We start from the raw sequence: 12,855 nt of genomic DNA on the forward strand, positions 1-12,855 counted from the left end.
GAGTACATGTGTCGCCGCCAATGTAGGAGGTCGACTACCGACCACACCGGCGTGATATCGCCCTTCGCGAGAGAAGTAGCAGATGTCAGGCCTTCACGGGCGAAACGGAGGCGGCAAAAGGTGTGTGTGTGTGTGTGGGGGGGGGTTGTCCTGCGGCAGCTTCGCCCACGCCCGAGGTGGCCCATGCCGTTGTCGTTCCATGCCAGATTGGGGTTAGCTGAGGCACAGGAGCCGGGAGGGTTGCGGCTGAAACTTCTCTCCCGCCAAACCCGCGCGGGTATTGTGTATGCACAAAAAGAGGCTGCCAATACTCTGGATGTGAGGTACGGGGCTCCCCTTTTTCAGTTTAATGCAACAAAATTGAGTAGGACCGAATTTACGGTACCAATCGGGTCCTTTGTTACCTCCGAAATGAGCCCTTGTACAGTATCAGCTAGAGTGGCTCTTAAGTTTTGTAGAAAACATTTACCAGTAACACTAGCCAACACCATTTGGAACTTCTCTGATTGGGACCCGCATACCCTTTTTGATGTAGTTTTGCTTGCTAATTGTTCCTTTTCATTTTTAGAAATTTGTTCTTTTTTCTGAGACCAGTTTCATAGCACATGATAAATCAGCACTCACGATTCAAAAGCATGCTTTTATACAAAGGAAATGCTCTGTTTTTTTGCATCCACCGTTGTTGATCGAAACAAGTTTCACTCCAAGAAATCTAAATAATACTCCCTCCGTCCCAAAAAGCATGTCGCAGGGGGTTTCAAATTTGAACTACCGCATTTTTTACAAAAATACCCTCCCGCAACTTTGAATTCTCTCAAAGCAACCCGCACGCAGGCCCAAGTCGCGGGAAGATCCTGCCGCCGGCTGGGCTCCAGGCCGGTGGAGCTCCTGCCGCTGCTGCCGGTGGAGCTCCTGCCACTGCTGCATCTTATCCTGCAGATTCTCCCCTGCTGCCGGCCGCTGCTTCCGCACAGGAGCTGCCCCCACTCCAAAAACGAGCCCGTCTCCTCCCCCTCCGGCAGCGGCGTCCGCACAGGGGCTCAGCGCCGTCGCACATCCTCCCTCCTTCCCGAGCATACCAGGAGCTCCGCCTCGCCGATACCTACGCCCTCCTTGAGCCACGCTTGCTGGGAAGCCGCTGATCGACGGAATCGATCCCGTCTCCTCCCACTCCGGCCGCCGATTCCGCACACGAGCTCAGCGCCGTCGCTCCTCCTCTAGTTGCCCCGAGCGGCTCAACAGCTTCAGGGTGATTTTCTGGTCCTCCAGGTCACTTTTCTCCTGTCGATTGGTTGCTGGTTCGCCTGGCCGTGGTCTGCCGCTTGCTGCCATTGGAGCTCGTCAGTAAGCTCCTCCGGTGACCAAAAACCGGCGCCGTTGCCATTGGAGTATCACCCACGCTCGGGTGCTGACCTGCTGTTCTTCGCTGCTGATCTTCTCTGAAGAAGAAGGTACAGTACAATCTCTGGTCTTCTGTTGTTCTTCCTCTGTCGATTGATCTGTAGCGACTGTTGTTGTTGTAATCTCTTCGTCATGCTGTTGCTTGCTGTATCAAAAATTAACTCGTAAGATATGTGACTTAGATCAGTCATTCAAGATAACACTATTTATGCATGGCACATGAGTACAGAGTTCAACAACTAACAATAGTAAGGAAAATTTCAATTTAGCATGGATTAGTAATCTCTACCACTGGAGGAGTACAAAGTTCAACAGCTAACAATAGTAAGGAAAATTTCAGTTTTGACATCAGTATAAACATCAAGCAAAACTCTTGCAAATTTTCAGTTTCGACAGTGTCAAAGCATACAGGCGCTAACGTGCACCTGCAGTAAGTTCTGATCAGTTATCTTTCGATAAAGGGCCGAAACCCAATTTCTTCACCAAGCTTTGAACCAGAAAACTAACTTACAGAAATGCGGCAAGCAACTACAGCAACTAATGAGGCAAGCAAGGCCTTTGCTAATCCCATATCATCAATAGATGATATGGTATGAGATTATCTTCTACTGCAATTGCAATCTAGCTTTAGTAAAAAAGGCCTACAGGTTGTAATCAATCTAGCTTTATCAACTACTGCAATTGCAATTGCAATCCCAGGTTGTAAGAGTATATAAGGGGTATTTTCACCAACTTACAGAGAGTATTTGAAAATTTGGTCACTACAGGACCACTACACTACTCCATGTCACTACTGTTCAGAAACAAACTTGGCTGAAAATTCAGTCATTCTAAAATTCTAAAATGCATTAACAAATTTTGCTTTAGTTTGACTTCAGAAATCAAAATCTAGGAGGAAATCAAGAGGAGCTGGAGACTTTTGGCAGAACATAGACACCCCCACAAGGGCTTGTAACTAGTCCAGCTGTTTTCCATATAGAATGGTCAATCTCCACAAAATAAACATCTTATGAGATATACACCGATCTTTTACACATTACTTAATAAAGTATGCTGACAGTCATAATTTTGTTAAATATCTAAACTCGGCCATAATTCAGTTGAACATGCAAGGAAACATTTAACTTGTGATGTCAGTGAAAACATCACCAGACTGTTAAAATTCAGTTAAAAGATCTGTACCTTGATGCAGACAAAGGGAGTAGGTTAACTGATTTGGTCCTGTGGCTGGTCAAACTGTACCATGCCAAAGTATTTCCTGTAGAGAGAAAAAACAAAAATAAGCAAACATAAATTGATTGGAATGTGTTGTAGTTTCACTAGGAGTAGTTTATATGCAAAGGTAATAAATCAGTTTTGATTCTATTGACAGGAGTATATTTTTCTTGACACTTTTCTACCATAGGCATGGTACTATGAGCAAGTAAAATTCAGCAAAACTTAAAATTTTGTGAACTACTCTAACTAGAGAAAATGACTTATGGTTAGAGCAAAGTGTTTGGCTGCCATGGCAGCCTTTCTATAAATGATGCCATGGCAGCCATTTGTAGAAATGGTCCCATGGCACCATTTCTTGCTTGGGTACTATGGCAACCAAACTAGAAATGGTGCCATGGCACCTATTTCTTGTTTGACTTGCATACTCATTTTGTGTGTGTGTGTGTATTTTTGTTATGGTACCATGGTGTACTCATCTTTTGTCATTGATGACAGGAACACATAAATATGGATTTGAACTTGATGCCTCAAGAGGAAGAACATGAAACCATTGATTTGAACTTGATGCCTCAAGAGGAAGACGATGAAGGCATTAATTTGAATTGGGTCCCTGGAGAGGAGGAACCTCAAGTGGCAGAGAATGGAGATATGGATTTGAACTTGATGCCTCAAGAGGAAGACGATGAAGCTATGAATTGGATGCCTCAAGAAGATGAAGCTCAAGAGGATGAAGCTCAAGAGGAAGAGGATGAAGTTATGAATTGGATACTTCAAGAGAAAAGAAGAGAATTGTCAGACAAGGAGAGGCATGGTGTTTACTTTGCCTTGCTGGTAATCGAGCTCAGAGATGGGTCTGTCCAACCAGACGACAAGCTGCTAGTCTCAAACCTGTTGGACATAAGTGTACGATCTATTGAAAGAATCTGGGAACTGGCTAAAAAGCAAATTGCCGATGGCAAAGAAGTAGATGTCTCAAGCAAGAAGCCAGGAAGATCCGGCCGAAAGAGAAAGGAGCTAGATCTAGAGAGGACCTCAACAATCCCACTAAATAAAAGAAGGACAATTCGATCTCTGGCACGGTCTCTAGGTGTGGCCCGATCGACCCTACATAAGAGGTTCCAGTTGAATGAGCTCAACCGCATCACAAGCACCGTGAAGCCTCACCTCAAGCTAGAGAACAAGCTTGCGAGATTGAAATTTTGTATGTCCATGGTCGATGACAATTCAATCTCAACTTCTCGGGCTATGTTTAAACCAATGACGAATATGGTTCACATCGATGAGAAGTGGTTTGACATGACGAGAGTGAAAAATAGTTACTATGTACTTCCAGGAGAACCTGAGCCGAAGCGCACCGTGTCAAACACTCACAGCATTGGGAAGGTGATGTTCCTAACAGCTGTTGCCAGGCCTCGATATAACAATGAGGGGGAGCTAACATTCGACGGGAAGATTGGCATTTGGGCATTCGTTGAAGAGACTGAGGCGAAGCGGACAAGTCATAACAGAACAAAGGGAACAAAAGTGTTGACATTAGTGAAAGTAACTAGACCTGTGTGCAGAGATTATCTAATCAATAAGGTTATCCCGGCAATTCAGGATAAGTGGCCTGACGATGACGAGGGAGCAACAATATTCATCCAACAGGATAATGCAAAGCCCCATGTCCTTCCCAATGATGTAGCTTTTCGAGAAGCTGTGGAACAAACTGATCTTGACATCCGATTGCTACAACAGCCCCCAAATAGCCCTGAGTTAAATTGTTTGGACCTCTGCTTCCATACCTCTCTCTAGTCTCTAACCGACTGTAGGTCACCTACAAACATCCAGGAACTGGTACAGGGTGTGGAAGAGGAATTCGAGAACTACGATCCCGACAAGTTGCACAGAAGCTTTATCACATTAGAAGCAGTTATGTTTGAAGTTATGAAAGACAAAGGATGAAATCAATATAAGTTGCCCCACTTGCACAAGGATCGCATTCAGAATGCTGGCAGGGAAATCATCAGTGTATATTGCGACAGTCGGGTAGTTGTTGATACTAGGGCCATTATAGAAGAAATGAAAATTGCAATAGGAAAAGAAAATGAAAGGAAAGAATTGGCTAAAGAAGGGAAAAGAAAGAAAAGTAAAGGGAAGGGAAGGGAAGAAGTGGCCAGAGAAAGAATGTAGTCAAGAGGGGGCAAAGAGGCCCTTATGTCATGTAGTCAGGTGCTCCTTGTGTATGTCTTGTGTAATCTTGTGTCAAGAGGGGACAAAGATGCCCTTATGTCATGCCCTTGTGTATGCCTTGTCTAATCCTTGTATATCAACTCCTTGTTGGAATTTATTGGAATTATCTAGGTTATTTGAATTAACTGATTAATTTGGATTATTTGAATTAATTTGGGTTATTTGGATTTATCTGAATTATTTGAATTGATTTGGATTAATTTTAGTTATTTGAATTAATTTAAAATATTTGGATTTATTTCAATGAGGCATGCTAATATCACAATCAGTATACTTTGAAGGTTAGTGCCAAGCAAGCCACCCTCAATAAGCTAGCCTCGCCCCACGGACGGCCTATCAGTTGCAAGCCGATAGGAAGGCCTTGCTTGTCATGACCAACCTGTGTAGAGGACAGGAGTAGCAACACATATTAGATTAATATTTTCCCTGCATGTTTTTGAGCTAGTATATTGTAACAAAATCCTGAATGTTTCCTATAATTATTTCTAACTAGTAGAAGATACAATTAATACTCGTCATGAGTTGTGAGTTTGTGACACCACTTACAGGAACAGAAATGGCAGGCAAGCCAAGAAGGTTCCCGGCAAAAATGAATTGCATTAGCTTGGCTGCAATAGAAAGAGAATCAGGAACAGAAAAGGTGTAATTGATCTCTGTAGAACAAAGTACCAACAATTGATCTCTGTAGTTCTGACAAAGCAAGATTATTAAGAATTTAATATAGCACTTCCTTGATTTAGTTCAGATATGATGACACTGCAAAATTCTTTAGGAAAAAAACAGAGCACTTGATCTGCTTTTGCTTAACTTCACAAGGAAGATATAGCTGCATCACAACAACCAGTACCTAGGATATTCTCCTAGTACCAATAGGAAATAAAGCCTCTATTTAAACTGGGATTCAACTCCCCGAACCAAATTTAGACTAGAACTATTACTGGTGATAGGAGATGACCACAGAGGTTTTATGTCAAATATCTCAATTCAAAAAGGGAAAACATCTCAAACATCTTTCAGAGTATTTTTGTCAGGTTGTTGTAACATAGCTATAGTACTCCATTCACTAAAATTCAGTAGACAGAGAATAAGTGGTTCAGAGAGTATATACATTCAGTAAATTCAGTAAAGATGAAGATTGGTGACCCAGGCTGTAGGCGTTCAGTAAAGATGAAGATGAAGAGTGGTTCAGAGAGAAGAGAGGTTCATACCCAGGTTGTAGGCGTTGGTGACCCAGGATGTACCCAGGAGAGGATTTGTAGCCGCCGCTGCTGCCAAGTGAGCAGGCACGACCCTCTGGATAGCCTCCGCCGCTGCCGCGGTGTCGCAAGCGCGGGTCTTCCATCAGAGAAACAAAGGAGAAGAAGCCGCAAATCCACGAGCAAATCCACGAGCTTAAGCTTGTTGTCGTGGTCGGGCTCATCAGCTCACGCGCCTCCGCCCCGCTCCAGTCCACCACCAGCAGCAGCGCCGTCCCTCCCTCCCTCTTTCTGCACACCAACACGCAGCGAGATAGAGCAGCGACTCGCGAGGCAGAGCCTTCGTCTTCACCTAGCTACCTCTGTCGCCACGCGTGCGTAGGGCCGTAATCGCCTCCGACCCCCTCGCTCCTCCCGACCCCCGATTCACCGAGCACGCCAACGAACCGCGCCGCCGCTACTCCCCTCCCCGCCGCTGCCAGGCCCGGTCCGGCCCGGCGCTACTGGACTGGCTTGGGGCGGAGGAGATCTTCCCCGACCTCGGTTCCATCCTCCCCTGGTGGCGCGTGGGTCGTCGAGCTTAAGCTGGGGAAATCGAAGATTTTTATAAGGAAGGGGGGAGCTTGGGGAGGCAGGCGAGCGGCAGCTTCGGCGCCGGAGCAGGAGGCAGCTGCGGCGAGGGAGCGGGGGAGCAGGGGAGCCGCGGCGGGGGGAGCAGCGCAGCCGCGGTGGGGGGAGCAGCGCAGCTGCGGCGCGGGAGCGGGGAAGCGACGGCGGCGGGGAGGAGCGCAGCTGGGGATTCTGTCGGAGGAGGACGACGAGGAGTGCGGGTTTGGTCGGGAGAAACTGAAGGGTGTTTTTGTAAAATTGCCCTCGCGACATGTTTTTCGGGACGGAGGGAGTATTTCGCTAAAAGAATTCACTACTAATATACGTGGACTATCTTGTGCATACCATTTTGATGTAGTTTGCTTGCTAATTGTTCTTTTTCATTTTTAGAAAATTGTTCTTTTTTCCTGAGACCAGTTTCATTCATGATAAATCAACACTCACAAAGGAAATGCTCTGTTTTTTGCATCCACCGTTGTTGATTGAAACAAGTTTCACTCCAAGAAATCTAAATAATATTTCGCTAAAAAATTCACTACAAATATTACGTCTTGTGCTGAGTGCGTAAGCAAAATCCAACTTGCGTGTTCTTCATCGAACCGCCTACTATTTTTTTGTCAGCGACGCATCAAACCTCAAAAGGGAAGAAACGCGGTGAAAAGTAAAATTACTATGCTGCATCTCATGCTACCATGTGACGACGCCTGCATTTCACAAACAGGGAAAGCAAATATTCATCTCGTGAAGAACACGCACACGTCGCATTTGACCACACTGACTGAAAAGTTTCTCGACTTGTAATAAAGCAGAGAGGACACCCAGGAGAGGAGACAAATGTAACAAATGAAAGAATTCCATTAATAATGATCTGGAGCGTACAGTATGTAGCAAGATAACATGGCAAGGTCATGTCATGTCACTCTCTCCGCAGCCTCTAAAAATGAATCTCGTTGTATGAACAACAGCGCTAATAAAACAGAGTGGCACTCCCGCGGCGGTCGAGCGAGGACCGCTGCATGCATCTAGAACATGACGGCGGCGGCGACGGCACCGGCCACGGCGACGAAGCTGACGGAGGAGGCGTAGACGGCGGAACTGGCGGGCGTGGTGCCGCTGGGCGCGCCGGCGGGCGCGCCCGCGGGTGCTCCGGCGACCGCGGAGGGTGTCATCGCGGAAGGAGCGCCGGTGGGGGCGTCGGTGGGCGGGGCCGGGGGAGAGGCCATCGGGGACGGCGCCGATGCGGTCGGAGGCGTGGCGACCGGGGGCGACCTCGTCGGGGCCGCCGGCAGCGGGGCCATCTTGGGCGCCGGCATGGGGCCCTGCGCGGCCGCGGTGATGGCCAGGAGCGCGACGATGGCGGCGACCACGGCGAAGCGAGCCATTTGGTTGGTGCTGGTGGACGGAGGGGAAGCTGGCTAAGCTTTAGAAGAGACAGTAGGCGGCGACGACGGACGGAGTGCTCTGGCTCTGTATAGAAGCTGTGGGAGGGAGAGGTGTGGAGCGCTGCGAGTTGTGAGTTGGAGCGAGGGGGAGGCCGCCATTTATAGCGGGGGAAGCAAGGGTTTAGCTAATGGCGCGTCATTGGCGGGGTCGCTGTCACGCGGCGTCGTGCGAGACACTCTGCGACGAGACCAGGATGCCTGTCAGTGCAGGGTTACCGTTAGCGGCGCCGACCCGGGGTCCAACGGCTAGCTCGGGGGCCATGTGGAGCGTTGGATCGCCAACGGACGCGGCGGATGCAATCGGGACTACCCGTTGGGATGGACGTGACCGTTGGGGCGGTGGGTCGGCCGGACGGGCGCCGACTAGCCGTTGTGGTAGGTTCCCGTGGTTCAACGGCCGGGAGGAGGTGCTGTCGTCCTGACAGACTTGCACGACAAAAAGTTATATACGTGGTCCCCATCTCGGGCGGCGGGATGATTCGCGAATATTGTGGGTTCGCCGGCCATGTGATCGACCGTTTGTTTGTCTGGACAACTTCATGTGAACGGTCGCACTGTTCCGAGCGTATACGGCTGGGCCGCGTTCGCACGGTGGCTACAGCGGCTCATGTACAGTACTGGCTACTGCACACGATGTTAAACCGGACCGGGCTACGGCCTCTGCTTCCGCTGGCGAAAGCCTGGCGTGCGAGGTCCACATGAGCTGTATGAAGCGAGGGGCCTCGCGGGATCCAGCAACGGGCTGTCGATACATCCGCAAGGGAGGTGCATCCAACCACAGGTCCAAACGAAGGGCGCATTTGTTTGTTTTTTTTGTCTATTTCAATCGGCCGTCCGTCCGGCGTTCGGTTGGTTTGAGATTTGGATCGGTAGTGTGTCCAATGCGCCGACCCGTGACCGGCTAACCGCTCTTTTTCATCCTATAGCATAAATTTTGCATTATTTCACACACAACTTTTGCATTATTTCACAAGCAAACATATAGTCCACAACCAAATACTTCTTCCGTTCCAAAATAAGTGTCTTGAGCTTAGTACAAATTTGTATTAAAGCTAGTATAAAATTGAAATACTTATTTTGGGACGAAGGGAGTAAATAGCATAGTTTCAACCAAATAAATAGCATAGTTTTACAAGCCGAATAAAAGTAAATATGTCTCACATAATTTTGCAAGTCGAATAAAAAAGTTACATCTATTGGTTGTCAATATGAGCCCACATATGCTTAACCAAATCATTTTACAGTTGCATGTGAATTTTCCAATAACGCATGTCATGATGAAATTGGGTGAACTGTTCAAACATTGTCACTCCTCCATGCTCAGGCACAACATTCTCACCCTGAAACTGAAATCCTTGATCGTACAGACGTTTCGAGCGCTCATCTTCTACGATCATATTGTGCATGATCACATAAGCAGTCATCACCTCCCACAGTTTCTGTGTGCTCCAAGTATTAGCAGGATATCGAACAATGCCCCATCGAGATTGCAAAAACACCAAAGGCACGCTCGACGTCCTTCCTAGCACTTTCTTGCTCTTGGGCAAATCTTTTCCTCTTCTCTCCGACAGGGTTGGGGATTGTCTTCACAGTAGTGGTCCACTCAGGATGGATACCCTCACCGAGGTAGTATCCTTTGTCGTAGTTGTGGTCGTTGATAGTAAAGTTCACCGGTGGGCTGTTGCCTTCGGCAAGCCTAGCAAACATCGGTGAGCGTTGAAGCACGTTGATATCATTGTATGATCCGGCCATGCCAAAAAAGAGTGCCAGATCCAGAGATCTTGAGACGCCACGGCCTCAAGTATGACAGTGCAAGCCTCGAAATGGCCCTTATACTGCCCTTGCCAAGCTGAAGGGCAGTTCTTCCACTCCCAATGCATGCTGGCTATGCTGCCAAGCATCCCTGGGAGGCCCCTGCTGGCATTCATCGCCAACAAATAGGTTGTATCTTCAGGAGTCGGCTCTCTCAAGTACTCAGGGTCAAACACAACAATAACAGCCATGCAGAACTTATACATGGAGTCTAGACATGTAGACTCGCCATACGGACGTACTCGTCAATGAGATCACTGGGCACTTCGTATGCAAGCATTCGGATGGCGGCAGTGCATTTTTGATAAGAGGAGAAACCAATCTTTTCAACGGCATCCTCTTTGCACTCGAAATAGTCATCATAGCCGACCACCCCTCTCTAATACGGTTGAAAAGATGCCTACTCATACGGGAACAGCGGCGAAATTTCTGATGTTTGAACAACGGATTTGTCGTGTAAAAGTAGTCCTTCCAAAGAAGGAAATGCCCGCTCTCTCGATTGCGATTCAATGCCGGAAGGTGGCCCGGAATGGAGCCACGAAACTCCAGGCGCTGGCTATTGAGGTGGTGATGGACCAACAAAGCAGCCAAGATCTCCTCCTCGTCATCAGACCACGGATCGTTGGAGTCACAAAGGAAATTGTGAAAAAAGAACTCGTCGACGAAGTCCATTTTGTACCTTGGCAAATTGTCGAACAACTTTCAGACGTCAATGAAGGGAGTCGCGGCGCACACGGACCAGCTACCTGCCCTGCCGGCGTCCGACGAGCATGCCGATGAGGATCTTGTCGGGGCAGCGAGGCGGCTTCTTGGTCGCGGTCGCTGCTGTGTCGGGGGGAGCGGGGGTGGGAAGATTTTGGTTCCCTGGCGGCAAGATGGCGGTGGTGGGCGACGTGCGAGGTGGCGGTGTTGCAGAGGGGATGTTGTGGCGCCGACAGCTGGCAAAGTCACCGGAAAAATGGGTGGCGGCGGCGACAGAGGAGGCAGGCGAGGGTTTGCTGTTGGAATGGGAGAGGATGGCCAATGTGCCACCGACTAGTGGGCCAGGAGGAGTAGGCGGGCACGCGCGTCCATCTTGTGTTCATGCTGACGCAAATCCGACTAAAAAATGGGTCGAGAATGGATCAGCACGCGGAAGAAAAGCGGATGTGCGTCCGTTTGGGTCGGCGCATTGGGCCGACTTTTCTATCCGCACCGACCCAAACGGACGCCCCGGACGAACTGGGTTGCCTCGTTGGAGTTGCTCTTACAACTAGAAGCAACCACATTTTTGTATGCATGCACCTATACCTGTGTCGTTTGTTCATGTGTACCCGCATTAGCGGGAGGCTAGAGCGGGCACGCTCTTTGAAAGAACATGCGGCGCCCCCATGTTTGGTTTTGGTAATTGATGATAATCTCTATGGACTAATGCTTGCCCTGAGATATATTTGAAGGATTTGTCCATAGGCTTTTATTGAAGTCCATGGGTTGGTTTCAAGGAGTTTATGAGATGGCTAAAGTGCTTTTAAGGAATTATCCAAAGATTGGTCATGTGAGAGTTGAGCTTATTGTAAGCATGTCTTGAAGAAGAAGATTGTGTGAACATTCAAGTTTACCTTCAAGACATCATCCTAATGAAGAGAGTTGGAAAGATTCAAGGTTGATCAAGACTAAGTACAGAGAGTGATAAAAGTTGATCAACACACAAAGCGCACAAGTTGTATCGAGAGGCACCAAGTGATCCCATGATATGGTAAGCATTGTCCATTACGCTTTGTGTACTAACCCATAGTCTACGTGAGAGTTCTATGTGGGGTTAGGCATGTTTCCATGGTCTTGCGTCAAAAGGAAGATCTCATACAACCCATGGAGGATGACATCAAGTGGTGATCGTCATCAAATTTGCAGTGTGCAAGTTCAAGTGGAGCAACACGAAGAGTGGATCACCCATAATGGAGTATGGGGGAGCAATCAGGCTTGAAGCTTGCTGTCCATTGTGGTGTCAATGGAATTGTGAAGATGTGCCGAAGATTAGCTCACCCATAGTGGAGTATGGGAGAGCAATCAACTAGTCTTCATCGAGAAAACACAATCAAGAAAGGTGGTCCAACTTGAGGAAGTCAAGATCGTCATCATCTAGCTCAAGTGGACTATGTGCAAGGCAAAGGTTTTCCCTTGATAGGTTTTCTATTTTGCCGGTCTCATAGTGGAAGTTGGGAGACCCGGTTGTAGGATCGATTGACGTACTATCAAGGGGGGCTCTTTAGTGAGTAGCTTGGTCGTATCATTCGTCGAGAGCTCAAACCATTGCATCCTTGAATCATCTCTCTTGGTTCTTGTTTGGTTCTTATACTTGTGAGATTTGGATCTTATGGTCATCTTCATGACAAGCTCAAGTTCATCAAAAACCGATTGCATATGCATCTTCTTTGGTGTTTTCGGTATTGGTGTTTTTACCGATCTTAATTGAGAAAGGGTTCTCACCGTTTTATTTTGGGTTTTTTCTCAATTGCTATTTCTTAATATTTCTATCAAGATTGTGTTTTCTCTTGTCGTTATCTTTCCAAAAAACTTGATTTCGTCGAATTCGGAGCTCATACGCGAAAGTTGTGGTTGTTTTTTATCTTACCTGTTTTACATAGAGAGGTTGTACCGCTTGACCGGTACAACCGGTGTTTGGAGCGGTTGTACTGCTCCAGAATTGGTCGGAAGGTTGTACCGGCCTTGTACCGCTCTACCACCGGTCTGGGTTCTTTTGTGGAGCGGTTGTACCGGTTAGTTCAGTTTAAACGATACTACCGGTTCCCCGCGCAGTTGTACCGCTTAGGGCTCTTTTCTACAGGTTGGTTTTTCCTTTGCTTTGACCGGTTGTACCAGTTCGTGCACCGGTCCTATGGTTTTCTACACATAACGGGCAGACTTGTGGGGACCTATAAAAGGGGTCTTCTTCCCCATTGGACCCC

At 47.8% G+C, this 12,855-nt stretch overlaps 1 protein-coding gene across 1 annotated transcript; it reads right to left on the reverse strand.

The window, feature by feature from the left end:
- Window positions 1-7,493: 7,493 nt before the first annotated feature.
- On the reverse strand, window positions 7,494-8,185 carry LOC123083096 (classical arabinogalactan protein 9). The gene has a single exon (XM_044505231.1). It carries the CDS (start codon window positions 8,036-8,038, stop codon window positions 7,679-7,681), a length of 360 nt encoding a protein of 119 aa, XP_044361166.1. The 5' UTR covers window positions 8,039-8,185; the 3' UTR covers window positions 7,494-7,678.
- Between the last annotated feature and the right edge of the window lie 4,670 nt (window positions 8,186-12,855).

This window comes from Triticum aestivum, chromosome 4A, assembly GCF_018294505.1.
Source record: "Triticum aestivum cultivar Chinese Spring chromosome 4A, IWGSC CS RefSeq v2.1, whole genome shotgun sequence".
NCBI lineage: Eukaryota > Viridiplantae > Streptophyta > Magnoliopsida > Poales > Poaceae > Triticum > Triticum aestivum.

Excerpts from the sequence above, each read along its gene's own strand:
- LOC123083096 (XM_044505231.1), bottom strand. The coding sequence starts at position 8,038 with ATGGCTCGCTTCGCCGTGGTCGCCGCCATCGTCGCGCTCCTGGCCATC.